The sequence below is a fragment of the Sorex araneus genome, chromosome 5, assembly GCF_027595985.1.
Source record: "Sorex araneus isolate mSorAra2 chromosome 5, mSorAra2.pri, whole genome shotgun sequence".
Lineage (NCBI taxonomy): Eukaryota > Metazoa > Chordata > Mammalia > Eulipotyphla > Soricidae > Sorex > Sorex araneus.
The window spans coordinates 151166315-151190414 of NC_073306.1; the positions used below are offsets into that span (position 1 = coordinate 151166315).

Consider the following 24100-nt stretch of genomic DNA (forward strand, 5'->3'; position numbering starts at 1 on the left):
TCTCAAGGGGTCTGTTAGTCACATTGTGGGGAATCCATCCTAATCTTGATTCAAATAGTGCAGTAAAATTTTGAAATGCTGAAGGAAATTTCAATTTTAATGGCACTTGAAGTCATTAAAAAATTACTGTGATAATAGTGCTATAAATGTACTTTTATATCCTCTTTTAGAGATGCATATTGAAATGTTAACATAAAATAATGTCCCTGTTGAAAATATTGGTGGAGGGAGCAATGATGGAAAGTATGGACCAAACCCAACTGACTGTAAGTTTATAGCTAAACTCAGTGATGGGCTCCTGTTATATTTGTCTTCTAGGATTTCGCAGATCTAATATTTTCTATGTAAGATATGGAGGTTGAGGGGGGTCAGACATCAAAACACATCAGACAAGGACTCAACCACTGAACCACGTCCAGGACCCAAAATTTCTTAAAAGTCAAATTGGGGCTGGAGTGATAGCCCAGTGGGTAGGGCATTTGCCTTGCATGCGGCCAACCCAGGTTTGATTCCCAGCATCCCAAATGGTCCCCAAGCATCGCCAGGAGTAATTCCTGAGTGCATGAGCCAAGAGTAACATCTGCATTGCCAGATGTGACCCAAAAAGCAAAAAAGATAAAAAGAAGTCAAAATTATCACCTTCTTTCATTACAAAGAGAAATGTGGAGGCGAGAAATGTGTGTGTGTTTCACAGGGGTCCATTGAGCACCCCACTTTCTTTTTTTATTAAATCACCATGATAACAGTTACGAAGCTTTCAAGTTTAAGTCTCAGTCATACAATGATCAAACACCCATCCCTTCACCAGTACACATTTTCCACCACCAAGAATTGCTCGCAGTATATCCCCCATCCCGCCCTCCCCCTGCCTGTGTGGCAAATGATTTCCACTTTACTCTCTCTCCACTTTGATCACATTCAATATTTCGACAAAAGGCCCACCATTATTATTTGGAGTGTTCCCCAACAATCATACCTGCTGAAAAGGCATCATTAGATAATTTGTTTTCTATTGCTTATTATGAAGAGCATGAGCTATCGCAGCCACACGATTTTGGATTTCTGACATTTTAGTAATAAGTCTGGAGGGATTTCTGCCAAAAGCCACTGGGTTCTGAGATTGGTTTGTGTGCCTCTGGGATCATGGCCGTTCAGGAGCCAGAGGAGCTGTTCATGGGTGGCAACTCGGGGCCTCATTCAGGACGGGGAGAAGGGCACCCCCACGCTCAATAGCAGAATTGCCCCCCAGCCCTGGTGAGCCCAGAACAGTCACGTGGGGAGTTGCTGGCTCTGGCCTCCTAGGTAGGCTTTACCCACCTTAGGTCAGCTGACCATCATGCACAGGTGGGCTGCCTCCCAGAGGAGGAGCCAGTAGGGCTGTCCAGCCCCCACTCATCTCCTTTGGGGAAGATATATTTGACACTATCACTGTCATCCCGTTGTTCATCAATTTGCTCGAGCTGGCACAAGTAATGTCTCCATTTGTCCTAGTCCTGAGATTTTAGCAGCCTCTCTTTACTCATCCTTTAATGGTGCTGCATTGGAGGCTCTTTCAGGGTCAGGGGCATGAGACCCATTGTTGTTACTGTTTTTGGCATATCAAATATGCCACAATATCACATGTCTCTTAATATTCTGATAAGTCTGATCATGCTCATGACCTAGCCTGATTCTGTGACTTCTCTTGTTCATGGTGAGCTATTACCCTTGTGTCTCATTTTTATTTTGTTTTTGTTTGGGGGCCACTCCCAATGGTTATGACTCATTGCATAAGTACTTTAAGGAAGGTGGGATAACGTGGGGATCCTGAGAGTCCTCTCTGCATTCAAATAGTATTTGTGAATAAGAAGAATATATCCATCAGAGGGCATCCATACAGTAAAGGATTTAACCAGTAGAGATAAAGGGGCTAAAACCAGTGTATTAGAGAAATGTCTGCCAGCCAGATGAGAACTCACCAAGCTAAAGCACAGGCTTTGCAGGCAGGGGACCTGGGTTTATCCCCAGCACCACATAAGGGCCCCTGAGCACCAGCAGAAACCCACCCAGGATAGTGAACCAGGACTGGCCCCTGAGCATAACTGGCTACGCCCAAAAACAAAAGAAAAAATGTGTCCAGAGAGGGATAAGAAACTTAAAAGGGGGCTAACATCACCCATGAGGGGACTTACAGAAGAACCCAGGTATGTGGGACCCATGACTGAAATCTCCAAGCTCACTCAGAACGAGACTGGGCCTCCTCCCCCCAGCTCCCCAGTTTTCCAATAGCTTGGCAGTCACACCCTCAAAATTACCCCGGCACCATGTAATATTATCAGTGGCCAAGATTCAGAGACTCTGAAATAGAGCTCCTGGAAGAAAGCAACATACGCCTTACCCAGGAGTAAATCTGCTCTATAATCGTATTCTAAATTTCAGAATTTCTGCAGTGCACAGCCGCAACCTCTCATACTCTAGCCCACTGATGTACCAAAATAGCACACATTTGCTTGGGCTTAATGTACATGTTTGTAATCTCTTGTATAAGGGCGTAATGGCCCCAGTAGGAAATGCAACAGTCCTCACACTCTTTCCTCTTATGGTGGTGGGGAAGTACACAGTGGTGGGATTGGTGTTTGAACATCAAATGTAATGAATTATTTTGAACAACTTTATAAAAATAAAATTTAAAATTAAAAGGGGAAGTGCTAGCAGAGCTGTGGAATCTTTTGTCAACTTCCTTCAACAAAAAGAAATGATCCAGGGGTTGGAGAGAGAACACAGAAGGTGGGCTGCTTGCGTGGCTCTCGGCCAACTCAGGTTCGATCCCCAGCATCCCATATGGACCCCATGCACCACCAGGAGTAATTCCTGAGCCAGAAGTAAGTCCTGAGCATCACTGGGTGTTGTCTAAAAACTTTTCAAAACCAAAAAAGATCCAGGGATCGGGAAGATCCAGGGATTGGGAATGAAGCAGAGCGAGTCTGGCTCTGGGGCAGGGGTATCCCGCTAAGCCTCACCACAACTGTTAGCATCTGTGTCTCTGAGTGGGGATAAGGTCTAAGAAGGGGCTGCCTACAGATAAAGTAAGGTCCCCATTTGCTTAGAAGTGGATGGACATGGAGAGTCTCATGCTGAGTGAAATGAGTCAGAAAGAGGGACAGACATAGAAGGACTGCACTCATTTGTAGAATTTTAAATGACATAGTACATAGGAAAGGAAGAACTCAAGCTCTCACTATTCGCAGATGATATGATACTATATCTAGAGAATCCTAAAACCACCATTAAGAAACTCCTAGAAACAATAGACTTGTACAGTAAAGTTGCAGGCTATAAAATCAATACCCAAAAATCCATGGTCTTCCTATACGCAAACAGTGAGATAGAGGAATATGACATTAAAAAACAATGCCATTCACAATTGTGCCCCAGAAAATCAAGTAACTCAGAATCAGCCTAACTAAAGAGGTTAAGGATCTCTACAAAGAAAACTACAAAACCCTACTCCATGAAGTAAAAGAAGACACGAGGAAATGGAAAAATGTTCCCTGCTCTTGGATAGGAAGACTTAACATTGTCAAAATGGCAATACTCCCTAAAGCACTATACAGATTCAATGCGATCCCCATAAGAATACCCATAAAATTCTGAAAGAAATAGACCAAGCAATCCTGAAATTCATATGGAACAACAAACACCCACGAATAGCTAAAAGCAATTCTTGGGAAAAAGACAATGGGAGGCATCACCCTCCCGAACCTTAAACTCTACTACAAAGTGGTAACAATTAAAACAGCATGGTACTGGAACAAGAACAGAGTCACAGACCAATGGAACAGCGTGGAATATCCCTACACACCAACACAATTGTATGAACACCTAATCTTTGATAAGGGAGCAAGAAATGTGAAGTGGAGCAAGGAAAGCTTCTTTAACAAATGGTGCTGACATAACTGGTCAACCACATGTAAAAAAAATGGGTTTAGACCTCGACCTGACACCATGCACAAAAGTCAGATCAAAATGGATTAAAGACCTCAACATCAGACCACAATCCATAAAGTACATTGAAGAGAAGGTCAGAAAAACCCTCCACGATATTGAAGCCAAAGGTATCTTCAAAGATGACACAAAACTAAGCAATCAAGTAGAAACAGAAATAAACAAATGGGACTATATTAAACCAAGAAGCTTCTGCACCGCAAAAGACACAGTCACCCGAATACAAAGGCAATCTACAGAATGGGAAAGGATATTCACCCAATACCCATCTGATAAGGAATTGATATCAAGGGTATATAAGGCACTGGTTGAACTCTACAAGAAGAAAACATTCAGCCCCATCAGAAAATGGGGTGAAGAAATGAACAGAAACTTTCTCAAAGAAGAAATACGAATGGCCAAAAGGCACATGAAAAAATGCTCATCATCACTAATCATCAGGGAGATGCAGATCAAAACAACTATGAGATACCACCTAATACCACAGAGACTAGCACACATCCAAAAGAACAAAAGCAACCGCTGTTGGAGAGGATGTGGGGAGAAAGGGACCCTCCTACACTGCTGGTAGGAATGCCGACTGGTTCAACTCTTCTGGAAAACAATATGGTCACTCCTCAAAAAATTAGAAATCGAGCTCCCATTTGACCCAGCAATACCACTTCTGGGAATATATCCCAGAGAGGCAAAAAGATATAGCCAAAATAACATCTGCACATGTATGTTCATCACAGCACTATTTACGATAGCCAAAATCTGGAAAAAACCCGAATGCCCAAGAACAGATGACTGGCTAAAGAAACTTTGGTGCATCTACACAATGGAATACTATGCAGCTGTCAGAAAATATGAAGTCATGAACTTTGCATACAAGTGGATCAGCATGGAAAGTATCATGCTAAGTGAAATGAGTCAGAAAGAGAGAGACAGACATAGAAGAATTGCACTCATCTGTGGAATATAAAACAACAGAATGGAGGCCTAACACCCAAGAATAACAGAAATAAGTACCAGATTTGCTCCATGGCTTGGAGACCAGTCTGACATGCTGGGGGGAAAGGGCAGCTCAGATAGAGAAGAGAATACCAAGCAAAAATGTGGTGGGAGGACCCATTCGGGATGGGAGAAGCGTGCATGGAGCAGACTATAGACTGAACACATTGGCCACCCAAGACCTCCATTACTAACCACAACGCCCAAAGGGAGAGAGGGAACAGAGTGGAATGCTCTGCCAAAGATGCGGGGTGGGGAGAGGAGTGGGGTGGGAGGGATGATGGGGTCATCAGTGGAGAACGGGCACTGGTGGAGGGATAGATACTCAAGCTGTATATGACTGAAACACAAGCATATATAAACCTGTATCTGTACCCCCACGGTGATTCATTAATTAAAAAAACTTAAAATTAAAAAAATTTTAAAAAATGACATAGTACGAGACTAACACCCAAAAACAGTAGAGACAAGGGCCAGGAGTATTGGTCCATGGTTGGAAGCCCACCTCATGTGCTGGGGGAAAAGGCAGTTGGTATGAAGAAGGGACCACTAAGGCAATGATGGTTGGAGGGATCGCTGAAGATGGGAGATGTGTGCTGAAAGTAGACAAAGGACCAAACATAATGACCTCTCAGTATCTGTATTGCAAACCATAATGCCCAAAAGGAGAGAAAGTAAGAAGCCAAGTGTCTGCCATAGAGGGCATGGGGTGGGGGAGAAGGAGGATACTGGAGACATTGGTGGTGAAAAATATATACTGGTGAAGGGATGGGCGTTTGATCATTGTATGACTGAAACTCATCATGAAAGCTTTGTAACTGTATCTCACAGTGATTCGATAAAATAATAATAATAATAATAATAATAGTAATAAAGTGAGGTCCCAAAGAGGAGGCTAAAGAGGTGTCCAAAGTAGTGGACTTGAGTGTGAGGGTCCGGAAGGCTTGCAGAGTGGTGCTGGTCCTGCTCACTCTGCTGGTGCTGTGATGCACCCTCAGGTGGCAGGTGGCCACCCAGCTTGCCCTTCCCCGGGGGAGGCACTGCTCTCTCCAGGGAATCGCCTCTTAGAGCAGCCTGTGTGGGGGCTTAAGGTGTGAAGCCATTGCGCCTGCTTCCATCGCAATGCAGGTGGGCAGAGTCACGTGCCGAGAGCGTGGCTGGCAGCCTCCCTCGGAGACGGGACAGCCACTGCCCTGTCTGTCCTCTTCCCCTCCAGGTGTATGAGACGGTCGGACACGGGGGCGCCACCTTGCTGGCCGAAGTGTTCCTGCCCATCCCCGAGACCACCGTGGTCACTGGCAGAGCCGCTATTGAGGAAGTGGAGTTCAGCAGTGACCTGCAGGTGGCGCTGGACCACGAGGGCGTTGGCAGTGGTAGGGAAAGCTCCTGGGGTCAGCTTACCATTTTGTGGTCACCTTTCAGTCAGCCTGGGGTGGTCAAGTCTGCGTTTGTCTCTTGATACTCGGATAAGTCTGATCGCGTCATTACGCGGTCTGGGTCTGTGGCTTCTCTCAGTCGCGTTGAGTTATTCATCCTTGGGAATCATTTTTTAGCTTTATTTTTGTTTGGGGACAACACCTGGCCATGCTCACGGATCACTCTTGACTCTGCAATCAGGCATCACTCCTGGAGGTGCTTGGGGGAGTAATGGGGTGCCAATATCGAACCCAGGTCTGCTGCATGCAAGGCAAACTCCCTACTCACTGTCCTATCTCTCCAACCCATTTAGTTTTTCAAATGGTTATACTGAGTGCATACCTGAAGATTTATCTAGAATTCTGTTTTATTTCTCTATCATTCGTTTATAGCGTTCTAGAATCTCAGAGGGTTATACACCTCTGTCTGTAAGACTCATCTTTCTACCACGACAGTTCCAGCACCATCCCACCACCAAAAGACCCCTCAACCCATTTATCCCACCCCTTTCCCTCCAACCATGGTGCTAGTTTGGAGGAAGCCCAGGGGTTGGTCTATCAGCCAGTTCTTTTCTCAGCAAGACTTCTCGAGGCTCAAGTCCACTCTCGTGTGAAAGGATATGGTTCCAATAACGGATATACTCTGAGGCTAGGGACATGGCCTCTCGGAATGTCATCTTCCTCGTTTGTAAGTGGATCGTAAATGCCTGGTGGGCTGTTTGGAAATCAGATGAGAGAGTCAGCTTGGAAGGGAGCTCTGTGAATTGCCCCTTGTCTGAGTCCGTGGCGGAGTTGCCGTGGCTCACTCCCTTAACTGCTACCCCAGAGAGCGAAGCTGCAGATGCAGTGCGTCCCAGCGGTGCCCCCTTCGTAGACCACCTCAAGACTGTCTGTGCTTCCCAGCGGTGCCCCCTTCGTAGACCACCTCAAGACTGTTGTCATTGATTTCGAGTCTTCAGGGGCCAGATCCATACAGCCTCACTCTAACCACAATAGTCCAGCAAGAGCCCCCGAGGTCTTCCTCCCCCGGGCTCTCCCTCCCTGCTCTGCTGGTGTCAGTGCTCTTGGCCAACTGCTTCTCACTCTGTCTCCCTCCCACCCTAGGGCCCCCGCCCTTGTGCTGAGATTTCTGTGTGTCTCTCTTCCTCATCTTCTTCTTCACAGTCGCCATCTCGACTTCCCACCCTGTTATATTTCTCCTCTCCACACCTCCTTCTGTGCTGCACTGCCGGTTATCTTCATTATCTTACTGGACGCTTGTCTCCCCACCTTGAATATAAAGCCCAGAGGGAGGAGAAGAGTTCTTAGCCCTTTTTCTTTCTTTACGGCCACCTTTCGGTGCCTAGAGAAGGTATATCCTTCTTCCCATTTGCCATGTCAGACAGTGAAAGCAAAGTGTCTTGGGTCACCCAGCTGGGGAGTGACACAGCCAGTATGTGTACCCCAAAGACCTCACTCGCAAGAACCTCCTTCAGACGTTCTCGGCCTCTCCTGAGAGAGCCCCCAAGTGATATTTTGAAAAGATTTCTGGAAGCCTCTGTCATAGAGCTATTCAGGAAACAATGAGTGGATAAAGAAATAGTGACGTAAACTTGCAATGGAAAACAGCTGAGCCTTAAGAAACAGGAAATCCTGCAGTTAGCTGCATTGCGGCACGAACGAGAGGGAATCAGGCTCAGTGAAGCCCGTCAGAGGGAGGGGGACAGATACAGAATGATCCCCTATGTGGAGTGTAAAGAGACAGGAAGGGAGCTGGAGGGACAGTACAGCAGGGAGGGCATTTGCCTTGCACGAGGCCAATTTGGGTTCGATGCCCAGCATCCCATATGGTCCCCTGAGCACAGCCAGGAGCAATTTCTCAGTGCAAAGCCGGGAGTAACACCTGAGCATCACTGAGTGTGACCCAAAAAGCAGAGAGAGAGAGGGAGGAAGGGAAGGGAAACATAATGAGAGTCTGGCCCGTAGAACTGAGCCTGCTGAGGGGATAGAGCGAGGTACAGATGGGAGAAGAACTGGGGATGTGGGCCGAGGACAGAGCAAGGCTGTATGAGAGAGAAACTGGACAGTGTGGGGACAGAGCAGGGTATGGATGGGAGAGGAAACAGAGAGGGCAGAGAGGAATGAGCCACTGGGATGAGGTGGGGTGGGCAGAGGGTCATGCGGGAACGTGGTCTGCCTGAAACTGCTGTTAACAGTGTTACACACCATGGAGCAGAAACAGAAACTGGGGCCGGAAAGTGGATAAAACTAAGAATCAAGGGGGCTGGAGCGATAGCACAGTGGGTAGGGCGTTTGCATCGCACGCAGCTGACCGGGCTTCAATCCCATGTGGTCCCCAGGGATGATTCCTGAGTGCAGAGCCAGAAGTGACCCTGTGCATCACCGGGTGTGACCCCCCCCAAAAAAAATTAGGAATCAAATATTAAAACGTCAGCACCACACTGTGCTCTCTGAGACGGAGTCCGGGCCCGTGCCGAGGAGTGGGTCAGTGAGCTGCCCGCCTGGCCCACCGCCTGCCTGGCCGAGGGTCTTGACCCTTCTTTCCAAGCTGCCTCCCGTGCACCTGCTCTTTCCCTAGGGGTGCCCTTCTCCTTCGAAGCTGACGGCAGCAACCCACTGATCCTAATGACCTCGGGGAAAGTGGCCAACAGCGTGGCGTGGGCTGTCGGAGAAAACGGGATCCCTCTCATCCCGCCCCTGTCACAGCAGAACGCCGGATTCAGGAGGTAACAGGGGGCGGTGACTCGGGGAGCACTGTCCCCTGCACATCCCCACATCCGGGCACCAGGGCTTCTTAACTTCTGGGGCAGTATTTTCATGGACTGTTATTCTGTTTACGTGGGGAGAAGGAGCTTTTGGTCACACCTGGTGATGCTCAGGGGTTCCTCCTGGCTCTGCACTCAGAAATTACTCCTGGTGGTGCTCAGTGGACAAAATGGGATGCCAGGGATCGAACCCGGGTTGGCCATGTGCAAAGCAAATGCCCTCCCCACTGAGCTATCGCTCCAGCTCCCTACAGTAGCGGGTTGTTCACTATTGGAATGATGAACATTGTTTGGGAACTTATTTTCTGTCTGGAAGCAGGACACTGTGTAACTGCATATGCCACATCTTTATTCAGCATCCAACCACGGGCACTTAGCATGGGTCCATGTGCTGACTGTTGTGAACAGCAAATGTCACGTGGAGCTATCTCTGGGTTAGCGACTTTGTTTCTCAGGATATCTACCCAGAGGTGGGGGTGCTGGATCTCCTGGTAGCTCTACTTCAATTCTCCAAGGAAGCTCCGGCCTGCTTCCTATTGCGATTGCATCCATTTGCATTCCAGAGTTTCCTTCTCTCCACCTCCTAGCCAACACTTGTTCTTTCTTGGCTCCGAGCCGTTCTAACACGTGAAAGTTGATTTCTCGTTGAGGTTTTGATTTGCTTTCCCTTTCGATGAACGATTTTGCCCCATTTACATGTACCTATTAGCCACTGGGACAGCTACTTAGAAAAATGTCTCTTTGGTTCCTTTGCCCATTTCACATTAGCCCCGTCTTGGCTTGCCGTGGAGTGGAGGCGTCCCTTGTAGTCTTTGGATAGTCACCCTTTCTCAGGGATGGCTTGCAAAAATGTTTCCCTCCGGTTTGTACTTCTTGCTTGTCCTCGTTACTTGAGAGCTGTAACATGAAATAGCAGAAGAGCCCGAGAAGGTGTCACAGTGGGCGGGGCTTGCCTTGCATGCCGTTGATGCCCGAGACATCCCCAGCAGCTGCACCTGACAGGAGTGACTCCTGAGCGAAGAGCCAGGAAGACGCTCTGAGTACTTCCAACACCATGAGTCCTCCCCAAACCAAAGAGAAGAGAAGGTGGAAACAGAAAGCAGAGAGAAAGAGCAGGAGCCTGTCCCGAGGCTGGGGGCGTGACCCCCCGGGAAGAAGCGCACCTCCAGCGCCAGCCCTTCCGGGGGTGTCTGCGGTCCGGACGCCCGGGCTCCGTGGTCCTCCGTCTCACAGGGCCAACTTTATTCCAGTGTGTTGAGGAGAGCGGACGCCATCTCCTCCATCGGGACGTCGGGACTGACGGATATGAAGAAGTTGGCCAAGTGGGCAGCGGAGTCCAAGCTCGACCCGAATGACCCCAACAATGCCCCTCTGATGCAGCTGATCTCGGTAAGGTGTCAGGGCACGTGTGTCCGCACTGATTGGGGCAGGACCCTGGCACACGGGGTTCTCACCCGCTCTGCCGTGTGTCACCCACCTCTCGGCCCCTCCCGGCCACACTCAGTGCTCTTTGCGCAGGGTGGGAGGACGTGGCTCCTGGGTGGGTGGTTGCTGGACCCTCTGGGTGGGCCGGATGGATGCTGCCCTCTCTGGGTGAGTAGATGCTGCCCTCTCTGTGCGGGCGGATCCTGCCTTTCTGGGTGAGCCACAGTCTGCCTTGTGCACTGGCACTTGCAGAATCTCTGGTTCACTCTCCCCCGTCCCTGAGGTCCCGGGCAGGAGGACTCTCCTTGCTGCGGGCCAAGTGCGGCCAGCCAGCTGACCCTGGCCGCTCTCTGTTATGTGCACAGAGGTGCTTCCGAAGTGAGTTTCAAGAATGTTTGTTGAGCTGGAGATGTAGCCCAGGGTCAGGGGTGCATGTTTGGTGTGTCTGAGGACCCGGTGTCAGGTGTCCCCTGAGCACTGCCAGCCCTAGTGGCCCCCAACACACCCTGAACAGCCGCATCAGCAGGCCCGAGCACCAAGTCTGGCTCCAACTGGTCTCACTGGGAAATAGCCCGCGGTCCTGGAATACGGCTTAGGGGACCCAAGTGAACAAAGTTGAGCTCCTCAACTGTATTTTGGAAGTTGTCTGTTTTCATGTGTACAAGCAGTTTACCCGCTGTGTATAGGCATGAACTATTTTCAGGCGGCACCTAGTCAGGCACTGATGACAGTATCCCATTTTCACTGGACCGGGTGCACACTTATTAGGGAGCGTTCCCAAAAGGAGCCTTGTCATTTAAAATTGTTTTTGCAAAAATGATTTGTGGTACTTTTATAGTTCCTGCACAAACAGAATGGTGTTTTCCTTGTGCCGGTTTATTTGAATGCCTTGGGCACGAGGTGGATTTTGGACCGGGCCTGGCAGTGCTGGACCTACTCGTAGTTTACCCCTCGAGGTGCTTGGGAGACATCCCTTGCCCAGGATCAAAACAAATCAAAACAGTTAAAGCAGGGCCGGAGCGACAGTACAGCGGGGAAGGCATCTGCCTGGCACACGGCCGACCCGGGTTCTATCCCGTAAGGTCCCCTGAGCAATGCCAGGAGTGATTCCTGAGTGCAGAGCCAGGAGTAGCCCCTGAGCATCGCTGGGTGTGACCCAAAGAGCCAAAACAAACAACAAAAAAAGAGCAGTTAAGGCAAATGTCTTTACTATCCCCATGCGTCATTTCTTCAGACGAAATGCTGAATGTTCCAGGACTCAGTCTGAACCCAGCACCTTCCCTTTTCAGTGCTCAGAGCGGGGCTTCTCTGGGCTGATCTCTCTGCCTGTCCGCTAGGCTTTTGCATTTTCTGGGGTTTTGTTTTTTCCTTTTTCTTTTTTGTAGGTTGCCAACAGTGGTGAATCCTATGTCCCTGATTTCTTCCGATTAGAGCAGCTCCAGCAAGAATTTAACTTTGTTTCAGATGAGGAATTAAATAGATCCAAAAGATTCCGACTTCTCTGTCTCAGAAACCAAGAGGTGCCCGAATTTCGAAACTATAAGCCAGTTCCACTGTATGATCGAGAAATCATGGAGAAAGTGTTCCAGGTGAGAACGGGTTGGAGGGCACTGACCAGAGGCTCGAGCCCAGCTGCCCAGCCCCTGGGTGTGCCAGTTTTGCTGTGTCTTCACCAGTAATGTGGATTTCCTTTTCTTGAATTCAATGTTTAATCCCTTGACTTAATATAAAGACATAGAGATAAAAAGAATTAGAATTGTAGGGTTGAAAAATGTCTTGAACTCTCCTCCTTCTTCTTTCTTCCTTCCTCTTCCTCTTTATGTTCTTTCTTCCATTGCCTCTTCTCCTCTTCTTTTTCTTCCTCTTCTCTCTTCCTCTTCTCTCCTCTTCCTTCTCCTCTCCTCCTCCTCCTTTCCTCCTCTTCCTCCTCCTCTCCTCCTCCTCCTCTCCTCCCCCTCCTCCTCTCCTCCTCCTCTTCCTATTCTTCTTCTTCTTCTTCTTTTCTTCTTCTTCTTCTTCTTCTTCTTCTTCTTCTTCTTCTTCTTCTTCTTCTTCTTCTCCTTCTCCTCCTCCTCCTCCTTCTTCTTCTTCCTCCTCCTCTTCTTCCTCTCTTTCTTCTTCTTCCTCCTCTTCTTCCTCTTCTTCTTCTTCTTTTTCTTCTTCTTCTTCTTCTTCTTCCTCTCCCTCTTCCTCTTCCTCCTCTTCTTCCTCTTCTTCTTGTTCTTCTTCTTCCTCTTCCTCCTCTTCCTCTTCTTCTTCTTCTTCCTCTTCCTCCTCTTCCTCTTCCCCTTCTTCTTCTTCTTCTTCTTCCTCTTCCTCCTCCTTTTCCTCTCCCCCTCCTCCTCCTCCTCCTCCTCCTCCTCCTCTTCCTCCTATACCAGGCACTGCTCAGGACTTATTCCTGGCTCTGCATTCAAGGATCACTCCTGGTGGGACTCAGGGAGCCACATGTGATTCTGTGGATTGAACGTGGGTCACCTGTGTGCCTGGCAAGCCCCTTTCCTACTATCTCTTTGACCACTGCCTTGTGTAATTGCAGCGAATGATCCTGCCTCATTTGGTATTCTATGTCATTTCATCCACCCAGTCCTTAGCACCAGCACAGGGGGCAGCACTGCAGGGAGTGAAATGGGTAGGATTTGGGGGGCCCCGTGGGGTGGCAGGAGGTAGGACAAGGGTGGCTGGATACCAGAGAATGGGCAGAGACTATAGAAATGAGCCTGTGCAGATCAGTGGAGGCCAGATGGGCAAGTTTGTGCTCAATGAGGTAAACAGATAGCTAGGAGAAATTTTTATTCCTGTGATTTTTCATGCAGAATCTCTTCTTGGAGAATATTTTTGGCTATTTTAAATTTTTTTAATTTTTAACGAATCACTGTGAGGTACAGTTACAGACTTACAAACTTTCATGATTATGTTTCAGTCATGCAATGATCGAGTTCCCATCCCTACACCAGTGCCCACTCTCCACCTCCAATGTTTAAGTGTCCCTCCCGCCACCCCCCGCCTCTTGTGACAGGCACATTCTCTTTTTACTCCCTCTCTCCTTTGGGGTGTTGTGGTGTGCAATACAGTACTAAGTGGCCATCATGTTCAGTCCATAATCTACTTTCAACACACATCTCCCATTCTGAGCCCTCCAAGCATCCTTTACTTGGTGGTCCCTTCTCTGTCTCAGCTGCTTTTTCCCCCAGCATGTGAGGCCAGCTTTCAAGCTATGGAACAGTCTTCCTGGCCTTTATCTCTACTATCCTTGGGTGTTAGTGTCCCATTATGTTACTTTATATTCCACAAATGAGTGCAGTCATTCTGTGTCTGTCCCTCTCTCTCTGACTCATTTCACTTAGCATGATACTCTCCATGTCAATCTACTTATGTACAAATGTACAAAGACTTCATCTTTTCTAACAGCTGCCTAGTTTTCCATTGTGTAGCTATACCAAGGTTTCTTTAACCAGTCGTCTGTTCTCAGACACTCGGGTTTTTTCCAGATTCTGGCTACTGTAAACAGTGCTGCAGTGAACATACAAGTGCAGATATCATTTCTACTGCAATTTTTTGTATCTCTGGGATATATATCCAGAAGTGGTATTGCTGTGTCAAATGGGAGCTCAATTTCTAATTATTTGAGACATATCCATATTGTTTTCCAAAAGGGCTGAACCAGTCGGCATTCCCACCAGCAGTGAAGGAGAGTCCGTTTCTCTCCACATTGATGCCAACACCTGTTGCTTTTGTTCTTTTGGATGTGTGACAGTCTCTGTGGTGTGAGATGATATCTCATTGTTGTTTTGATCTACATCTCCCTGATGACTAGTGATGAGGAGCATTTTTTCATGTGCCTTTTGGCCATTCTGATTTCTTCTTCGAGAAAGTTTCTGTTCATTTCATTGTCCCATTTTCTGATGGGATTGGATGTTTTCTTCTTGTAGAGTTCAACCAGTTGGCTATTTGTTTTCACTTTTTCTTTTTTGTGTTGGCTTGGACTGGCTATGGCAAGTGATTAAAAACTCAGTCTTGGGTCAGAGAGATAGTACAGCAAATAGGGTGCTTGCTTTGCATGCAGCCAATCTCAGGGTTTGATCCCTGCACCCCCTATGGTGTCCCAGGCAATGTAGGAGTGATCCCTGAGAGAAGATCCAGGAGAAGCCCTGAGCACTACAAGGTGTGACCCCCCAAAACAAAACAAAAACCCAATCTGAACTAAGTTGGTCACCCACAGACATAGACTTTAATTTAATTTATTTTATTTTTATAAAGTTCTTCACAATAATTTATTACATTCCATATTCCAACACCAAACCCACCACCATTAAATCTTCTCACCATAATTATTTTGAATTTTCCTAACAACCACCCAAGATTACTCCAATAGCAGACCTTAATTAATTTATTTTGTATTACTTTTTATGAATCACTTGCTAAAAATTATCCAGAAAGTTTTCATTAGAAGGAAATGTGGGACATTGTTGTGTCTCACCCTGGAGTCAGTAAGCCCTCATAGAAGAGATTACTAACATGTTCTTACAGGTTGAGCCTTGTGTGCTAACATTTTTCAATCGAGATGGGTTGCCTTCCACTTTACATCTTATCCAATGTGTGCTACTCCTGCTACATCAGTGATACAGACTATGAGAAGTCGAGTGGCCACAAATGTGGCCACGCCCATAGGCATTTATTGGAGCAGGAGATCCCCACCCAACTACCAACTCCCTCTAGTGCCTGTTAGTGGGGCGTTGCTTCTGTGCCTCTAGAAAACTGGCTCCAGAGTTTGAGCCCCTGCTCTGTCTGCGCTCCCCTCAGTGTGATGGCTGCATTCTCTCCTGCTGCAAGCAAAGTTTGCTCTCTCTCTCCCTCCCTCTCCCTCTCTCTCTCCCTCTCTCTCTCCCTCTCTCTCTCTCCCTCTCCCTCTCTCCCTGTCTCTCTCTCTCCCTCTCCCTCTCCCTCTCTCTCTCCCTCTCCCTCTCTCCCTATCTCTCTCTCACTCTCTCCCTCTCCCTCTTTCTATCCCCTCTCCCTCTCTTTCTCCCTCTCCCTCTCTCCCTATCTCTCTCTCTTGCTCTCGCTCTCTCCCTCTCCCTCCCTCTCTCTCTCCTCTCTCTCCCTCTCCCTCTCTCCCTATCTCTTCCTCTCCCTCTCCCTCTCCCTCTCTCTCTCTCTCTCTCTCTCTCTCTCTCTCTCTCTCTCTCTCTCTCTCTCTCTCACACACACACACACACACACACACACACACACACACGCATGCACCTCACACCTCCAGCCAGGAGGGCAGACACCTGACCTCTGGGTCAAGGTCAGCAGCCATGGTGGGAACAGCTCTTGGCACTTGCCCAGCACCAAGGACCGAAGGAGAACGTGGCCGGTCCCTGGGCACCATGTGGGGTTTTATTAGTGGGAAAAGAGGGGAATTTCACAGAGCAGCTAAATAGGCAACATCTAGAGCATCCCTCCAAAGCCGGCCAGCTGTCAGCTGCAGTCCGGGCTGCTGGCGCCACCCCCGACGCAGCAAAGGAAGTGAGCAGGGTTGGCACAGGCTTGAGCTAAATTGCTTACGTGCACTCAGCGCCCCCCGTGGCCCTGTCTCAGCTCTGGTCTCTGGTCTCATCACGTGCGCGTTTCCTGTTGTCATCATGCACTGCTGCCCCTGAGGCAGGGGGACCAGTGGCTGAGTCCTGAACGCCGAGTCCAAAACCGATCGGAAACCCAAAGGGAAGTGGAAGGAGCATTCGGGACCCAGGTCTGGCTTGGACCAGGTGTGGAGAGGCTAGCACTGTCTCAGGAAGGCCATGAGGGCATCCTTACGCTCCCTTCTCATTCCAGGACTATGAGAAACGGTTACGGGACAGAAATGTCATTGAAACCAAAGACCACATCGATGCCCACAGAGCCGTAGTAGCCAAGTACCTGCAGCAGGTAAGAAAGCGCCTGCGCCACTGTCGGGAGAGTGGCTGGGAGGGGGAGGGGCGGGGCTCCTGTAGGGATCGGATAGATACGGAGAGGCGCTCATCTCTTTGAACTGACTTTCTCAGAGCTGCAGAAATGAGAAATGAGACCTTAATGGCTCTCTTCGCTTTTGGAACACCTATTAAATACAGAGTGTATCTCCGTGTTCTGAGTTCATAAGAGATGGTGTTTGTCATGTTGCCTTTGTAGTGAAAAAGGTGTAAGAGCCACCCACATACTGATGATCTTATCATGCACTCCCTCCATCCCTCCCCCTACCTCCCTCCCCTGCTGCCTCCCCTCCCTCCCTTCCTTTCTTCCTCCTCTCTTTCTTGTTTTTGGCAGTGCTCAGGAGCCACTCCAAGCTCCATTCAGGGGTCATTCCTGATGGTGCTCAGGGCAACATGTTATGTTGGGATGGAACCTGTGTCTCCTTCATGGAAGGCACATGCTCTGCCCCTTGAGCTGTCTCTCTAGCCCTTTCCTTCCTGTAATTTAACTCTCACACATACTCAAGGATTACCCTGTAGTTTTTCCATCCAGTTCATCTACCACTGTAGTCTGTCCACTTGACAAACAAAGACCAGGGGGTCCACGATAGTGCGTGGGTAAGGTGCTTGCCTTGCATGTGGGTCAACCTGGATTCAAACCCTGGTACCACATAGCGTCCCCACCAGGCCTGGTCTCTGAGCACAGAGCCAGGAGTCTGCCCTGAGCACTGCTTGGTGTGGCCCCCAAACCAACAAAAGAAAACATCATGGCATTTGAAGAATAAGTTAGGAAGTAATCCAGTTCCCACTGGGGAAAGGAAGAAGAATCGATTCTGAATCGTATGTGCACTGAGCCTAGTCTTGGTTTTTCATAACTGTGATGTTCTTGGAGCAGATGTTACTATCCCATGTGTTAGGAACTTTCCGGGTCCCAAGGCTTCCACAGGGGCCCAAACAAAACCCTTGAGCCTTTGGGCAGCTGACAGTAGTGGAAAAGTGGGGGTATAAGAAGAAACCATGCTGCCAAGGGACACAGGGCTGGCAGGGGGCAGAGGGGATTGCCCAGTAACCTCGGGGCCAAGACTTGAAGGATCTTAGGGAGCGAACGGTGAAGTGCATCGAACAAGAACTTTTAAAATACACCTCCTCTCTCCCCAGGTTAGAGAGTCCGTGATAAACCGCTTCCTGATTGCAAAGCACCATTTTCTTCTCACCGATTTGGTGGTAGAAGAAGAAGTCCCCAACATCAGGTACGAACGGCAAACTTCTTATGCAAGGACCCTCACTGCATGACATTCAAGTTTCCATGTGAAACACACTACCCTTTTTGTGCCATTGGCATGCATTTGGGCCCTTGCCGCAAACTGGAAACCAGGGATCCCCAGGTGCCTGCTGATTAGATTACAGGGTCCCCCCACGCACTCCCACACCCTACCTCCCCCTACACCCCACCTCCCCCCACCCCCCCCACCTCTGTGAGCAAGCAGACCCGCGTTGGCCCAGCTCCTTCCCCTCTGCCAGGCTGACCCCCTCCCTCCCCACACCACCCTGCTCCCTCCTTCCCCGCGTCCCCTGCTGTCCTGTTGCAAGGCAGCAGTCCAGGCGCTGAGAACAAGCCCCGTAGGTTGTGGGGGGCCCCGGGGGGCTTGGGAGACAGAGCCACTGAGTGTTGGATGGGCAAGAAGAGCAGGGCGAGAGGGCGTTTACGCGGAGCCTGGAATGGTCACGCTGGCTCTGTGTCTTTTGGGGCCACCCGGACAGCCTCAGCTCGGGAGCGTGTGCAGGGTCCCGTTCTGTGAGTGGACGCGCACTGGCCCTTCCTGGGGCCCGGTCTCTGCGCTCCAGATTGGGCCGTTTCCCCTCCGCCGTCCACTGGGGCAGGAGACCGGAAAAGCCCCTTTCCGTGCCTGCAGCCACACGCACGCATGCGCGCGGGAAGGTCTGTGCCCCTCACCCCCAAATCTGCACCCACCGCGCTGCTCCAGTCCCGGCCCAGGGTCCTGCCCTAACCGGTTGTTGTTGTGTTTTATTTTTTTCGGTCATGAAAATTTTGCATAGACTCGATGATGACTTTTCATGCTGTTTTCCCATTTCTTTCTTTCTTTTCCTTTTCTCCGCTTTACTTTCTGCATTAAGTTCTGAAGGCTCGGGGTATGTTCTTTCTTCTTTTCGTTTTGATTTGTTCTTGGCTTTAAGATGCTTCTGTATTGAATGTCCCCCTCCACACTGAGCGTGCCCCATGCTGATAGCGAGGGAGGCAGCGGAGCCTGTGCCGGGAGCCGCGGGCGGGGTGGGGGCGGGGTGACTGAGAAAGGGGGCCAGAGCGCCATGGAGACCCCCAACCAGGGCTGTCTTCCGCTGAGTGTGTGTCTCACAGAGAAGCCCGTGGGCTGCGTTGCAGCGCACTGCGTGCCTGGGCTGCGGGCCCCGTGCCCAGCGAGGAAGAGAAATCCAATAAATGTCGATACCCAATAAAAAATGTAAGAGACTGGACATCTGAGAACAGACTAGAATGGCAGGGAGCGAGCCCGGACACCCCCTGTGCAAATCTCAGTGTGCCTTGAGCACTGCTCAGAGGGCTGAGCGCCGGCTGGGTCACTTCTCCAGCTCCACCCCGAGCACTGCAGGGAACACACACAGGGACCCGCAGGGACCGCTAGGTGTGACCCAAGGAAACAAAGCAGGGGCTGGGCACAAGCTTAACACACAAGGTTAACTCCAGCGCCCGACGGTCCCCGGAGTGCCTGAGCACTTTGGAAGGAGCCCTTGAGTGCCGCTGGGTGTGGCCCCAAATAGACCAGACCCAGAAACACACCGTCAGCCGGCAGCACACTGGGGAGGGCCTGACACGGGCTCGGCGTCCGCTCCAGCGCGGCGCCCGGGCTCGTTCCCGGTGGTGCTCTGAGGACCCTGAAGTGCCAGGGGGTGAACCAGGCTTCACTGCACGCAGCGCGAGTTGAGCTGCCACGTGGCCCAGGGTTCAAGATAATTGGCGAGCGACACCGGGCCGTGCGCCCGAGCCCCAGGGTGCAGATAAAGGGGCGCTCTTCCCTGCGCTGTGGATAAGCGGGCCCTCGGCTCCGCAGGGCCGTGCTCTGCCAGGGAGACCTGGGCACGGCAGCCGGCCCCGCGCAGCCCTTTGGACCTGCGCCAGGTCCTGGCTCGCGCCTGGTCTGGGCCCCCCGGCTTGTCCCCGCCGCTCTCCGGGTTGCTTTGTCTTCTGGAAGCGCTGCCGCGCCGCTGTGCAAAGTGGAGGCTGAGAGCGCCCTCTGGTGGCCCCTCTGCCCAACACTCCCCCTGTCTCCAGCGCAGCTGGCACATCTTCCCTGGCATCCTGGCGACCCGGGAATGCCAAGGCGGGGCCAGGTTTTGCGTTCTGCCCCTGATCCCCCCAACAACTACGGCCACGTTCACACAGACCCAGACCCAGTCCTCCCAGCAGCCCCTAGAGAGTGTCCTCGTTTGGCCAGTGGGGAAACAGAGACTTAGGGTTGTGGGGTCCTTCGCCCCCGTGCCTGGATTCCCACCCAGTCGGTGGAATCCGGGGAGTGGGAGCCTGGGAAGCGCTGGGGGCAGGGGGATCAGGAGAGGGGCCTCTGGGGAGAGGGAGGGACGGGCCCTGCTGGGAAACGGCAGCAGGTGGGGAGTGGAGGGGGTGGCTGCGCACAGAGCGCGAGGGAGGGGCGGGGAGCGAGGGGGCAGACAGGAGTGCAGGAGCCCCGAGCACCCTCTGCTCCTCTCACAAGGAGCAAGTGCTGGCCAGTGTCGGCCGCAGCGATGGGACCGCAGGGAAGGCACTTGCCTTGCCCGTGGCAGACCTGAGTTTGATTCCTGGCACTCCGCGGGGTTCTCCAGACCCACCAGGACTTGTCTCTGGACACGGAGCCAGGAGTAAGCCCTGAGAACCACTGGGCGAGGCCCGTCAACCAAAGCAAACCCCACTTTTAAAATCTTAATCCAGGGCTGGAGAGAGGTCACAGTGTGTAGGGTGCTTGCTTTGCACACAGCCAACTGGGACTCGATCCCCAGCATCCCATACAGTCCCCGGAGCACCACCAGGAGTGATTCCTGAGTACGGAGCCAGGAGAAACCCCAAGACCAAAGTGAATGAATGAATGAATGAATGAATTAGGTAACTGTTGGCCCAGAGAGACTGTACAGGGGTTTAGGCGCGTGCCTTGCCTGTGGCCAGCCCCAATCCCATTCCGGCAGTGCACAAGGTCCCCTGAGCACACAGCCAGGAGCAGTGCCTGAGCACTGCCATGGGTTACCCCGAACCAAAATAATAACAATAACAATAATAGTAATAATAGCAGTAAATTGCATTAGATAAATGGAGATCATCTGTGTTGGGGCCTCCACCAGAGGAGGGGGATTTCCTGGGGACTCCCACCCTCTGTAAATGAGTAGCGTTGGAGAGGGGTCGGAGAGGGCGCACAGGCAGGGCTTGGGACTTGGCCGTCTCTCCAGACCCTCCTGACAGCGCTGCCCCTGTTCTGTCACCGTTAGCATTTTGGGCCTGAGCCTTTTCAAGCTGGCAGAGCAGAAGCGACCCCTGCGGCCCAGGAGGAAGGGGCGGAAGAAGGTGACAGCCCAGAACCTGTCAGATGGGGACATCCGGCTGCTGGTGAACATCGTCCGGGCCTACGACATCCCTGTGCGGAAGGCCAGCGCCAGGTGAGGGCTCTGGGGGCGCCGGGCTCACGTGCCCGCCAGCGCGAGTACATGTGACAGTGCGTCTCACGTCACTGTGAGCTGAAAGGGGGCCCCGAGCTTGGTGGCGTCCGGGCAGTACTGACTGCGAGGAACAAACCAAGTCCACGGCCAGGCCTGACGGGGCCTCTGTTAGGGTCTTCTCTATTTTCATTTATTTATCTTTTAGGAAAGGGAAAAGGTTTCTTTGCTACAGCCAACAGAGGCAAGGGAGACCGTGAGACTTGAGTCCAAGCCTGTCCACAGTGCCTGGACAGGGGCTGTAAGCTTGATAGAAGGAATGCAGGCACAACGCTGGTTTTTGAAAGAAAGACATTTCTCTGAGTTTTTGTTGTCTTTAGAGTTGAGTATCACTGTATCACTCTCATCCTGTTGTTCGTCGAGTTACTCGAGCGGGCACCAGTAACATCTCTATTCCTCCCAGTCCTGAGATTTTAGCAGCCTCTTCTTACTCGTCTTTCCCAACAACTGGAGGCTCTTTCAGGGTCAGGAGAATGAGACCTATCGTTACTGTTTTTGGCATATCGAATACATCAGAGGTAGCTTGCCAGGCTCTGCCCGTGTGGACGGGATACTCTTGATACTTCAGACAGCAGGCAGCAAATCATAGAGAGTATTGATTTGTTGCCTACTGTCTGAACTCCATCAAATATGGTGTGATAATTATGGAAAATGGGTAGGAAGTGTCTTTTAATGGAAAGTTGCCAACATACTAGAAAGACAATAAATTGTAAAAAAAAGTATCATCCCAACTACAAATGAGGCATCTAAAGTCCTTACAGGGAAAAATAAGAATACCCACTGAAAAGGAAAAAGTTACCACAGTTCAACATGTGAATGAGTAACTATAAATATAAAATATCATGCAAAGAAAATGTATGCTAGACATTTCAAAATTTTGAAATTTTTTTAGAGTTGAGTATCAAATAATTTTGTTCCAGCCATTCAAAGGAGACAACTTTGATCCGCTGTGTGGTAGATGACAGTGACCGCTCACTAAGACATTCTAGATACCAACCCTTGGAATAAGTTGACCCAAATCCTAACCCTCTGCCTCTACAACTAAACTGACTAGAATCGTCCATCTTGCTCTCTGGACCCTGCTCCGTCCTCCTTGTCAGCCTCGCACCCCCACGTTCCGTGGCTGTGTTTGCATGTTGACAGTCTGTTCTAGTGTGAGCGGAAGTGATTCTTCCTTGTCTTGGCAGCCCCAGACAGAAATCTAAACTAACTAAAGCATCATGGGTCCTTAACCCACATTCATGTAGTCATGTTCTAGAATGTTCCAAGGAGAAAAAAGGTTATCTCCGACCAAGGTGTGTTGAATGATCCACTTTGAATGTCTCATTAGTTTGTCTGAAAACCTCATGGATGAAAAAGTAAGAAAGAGAGAAGTTAGAAAGAGACCATTTGTGCCTTTTCTTTCTCGGGTGTGTGATGCTTGGGAAACCAGAAGGCCCAGAACAAACACACAGAGAGGGGCTAGCTCGAGGGGCAGCTGTCGGGGACAGCCACTGTCATCCCTGAGCCCAGAGGCAGGAGTAAGCCCGAGCATGCGGGGTAGGGCCCAGATTAAAGATAAATAAATAGCTCTCCGCCATCTCGGGCTCAGGCAGGCCTGGACCAATCGACAGAGATGGCTGAAGGCTGTGGTCTAAACCCATTTTTGCTGGCTATGAGCGGGGCCTCCAGAATCAGAGGGAGCACATGGCTCTTCTTCAAATTGAAGGTGTTTGTGCTCAGGATGAAATGGAATTCTCTCTGGGCAAGAGATGTGCTTACGTATACAAAGCAAAGAATGACACAGTGACTCCTGGTGGCAAACCTAACAGAACCAGAGTGATCTGGGGAAAGGTAACCCGCGCCCATGGGAACAGTGGCATGGTTCAAACCAGTTGGCCACAGAATCCATGTGATGCTGTTCCCCTCAAGGATATAAATAAACATCCTTACTGAAAAGTAAATAAATAAAATATGTATGTATATCTGTGTATATACATCTATAAATGCCTTGGGTCTGCGTGACAGGACAGTGCGTAGGGTGCTGGCCCCCTGGAAAGCTTCCTTCTTCCTTGAATAGCAGCTCAGGGACTGGGATGGAGCCCAGCAGTAGAGGGTGTGTCACAGGGATGAGGCCCTGTGTCCCACCCCACCCACCTAAGGAAGCAAGTCTGATGAGGACAAGGGTAAGACAGGTCTCCAGCTAGAAATTCCTCACGTCCCTTGCTGAGTGAGCAGCGAAGAAAGATGTCGTGGGCTGTAGTGATAGTAGAGTGGGGAGGGTCCTTGCCTTGCATGCGACTGACCTGAGTTCAATCCCTGGTACCCTGTGTGGTCCCCTGAGCCCACCAGGAGTGATCCCTGAGCTCAGAGCCAGGGGTCAGCCTGAGCACTGCGGGGTAGGGCCCAAACTTTAAAATGATGATGATGATGGTGATGATGATGATGATGATGATGATAAATAACAAATGCCTCGGGTCAGAATGATAGTATGGTGGGTAGGGGGATTGCCTGGCATCCCATATGGTCCCCCGAGCACCCCCAGGAGGGATTGCTGAGCGCAGAGCCTGAGCACTGCTGGTTGTGTGGCCCAAAAAACAAACTAGCAAAAATACTGAGCTCAAGGTGACTGCAAAGGACATGCTCAAAGAAATCAGAGTGGGAGGAAGCCAGAGCGAGGGGCAGGCGCCACGCCCCCAACACCTGAGAGGATGAGGCGCTTGCTCACGTCTGGGGACAGCATCTTCGCCTCTCAGTCGGGGGTGGAGGGGGAGTAGTGGTCGCCAGAGCACCCCAAAAGTCTCCTGAAAAGTCGGGCTCGGAGAACACGTGTCCCAGGCTGTGGCTGCACCTCTGGAAAACCCTCTCTCAG

The 24100-nt window shown here is 50.4% G+C and overlaps 1 protein-coding gene across 4 annotated transcripts in view; it reads left to right on the top strand.

Moving 5' to 3' along the window:
* CC2D2A (coiled-coil and C2 domain containing 2A) overlaps positions 1 to 24100 on the top strand; it is a 126039-nt gene that overhangs the window by 70390 nt on the left and 31549 nt on the right. For 3 of the 4 annotated variants that reach the window (XM_055140630.1, XM_055140634.1, XM_055140633.1), the window contains 8 exons: positions 6194 to 6350; positions 8971 to 9118; positions 10408 to 10546; positions 11968 to 12171; positions 16403 to 16495; positions 17674 to 17765; positions 18652 to 18666; positions 21025 to 21192. In XM_055140630.1, coding sequence (XP_054996605.1) covers positions 6194 to 6350; positions 8971 to 9118; positions 10408 to 10546; positions 11968 to 12171; positions 16403 to 16495; positions 17674 to 17765; positions 18652 to 18666; positions 21025 to 21192 — 1016 coding nt within the window. The remainder of the gene's footprint in view (positions 1 to 6193; positions 6351 to 8970; positions 9119 to 10407; positions 10547 to 11967; positions 12172 to 16402; positions 16496 to 17673; positions 17766 to 18651; positions 18667 to 21024; positions 21193 to 24100) is intronic. The other variant, XM_055140631.1, reaches the window with a different exon arrangement.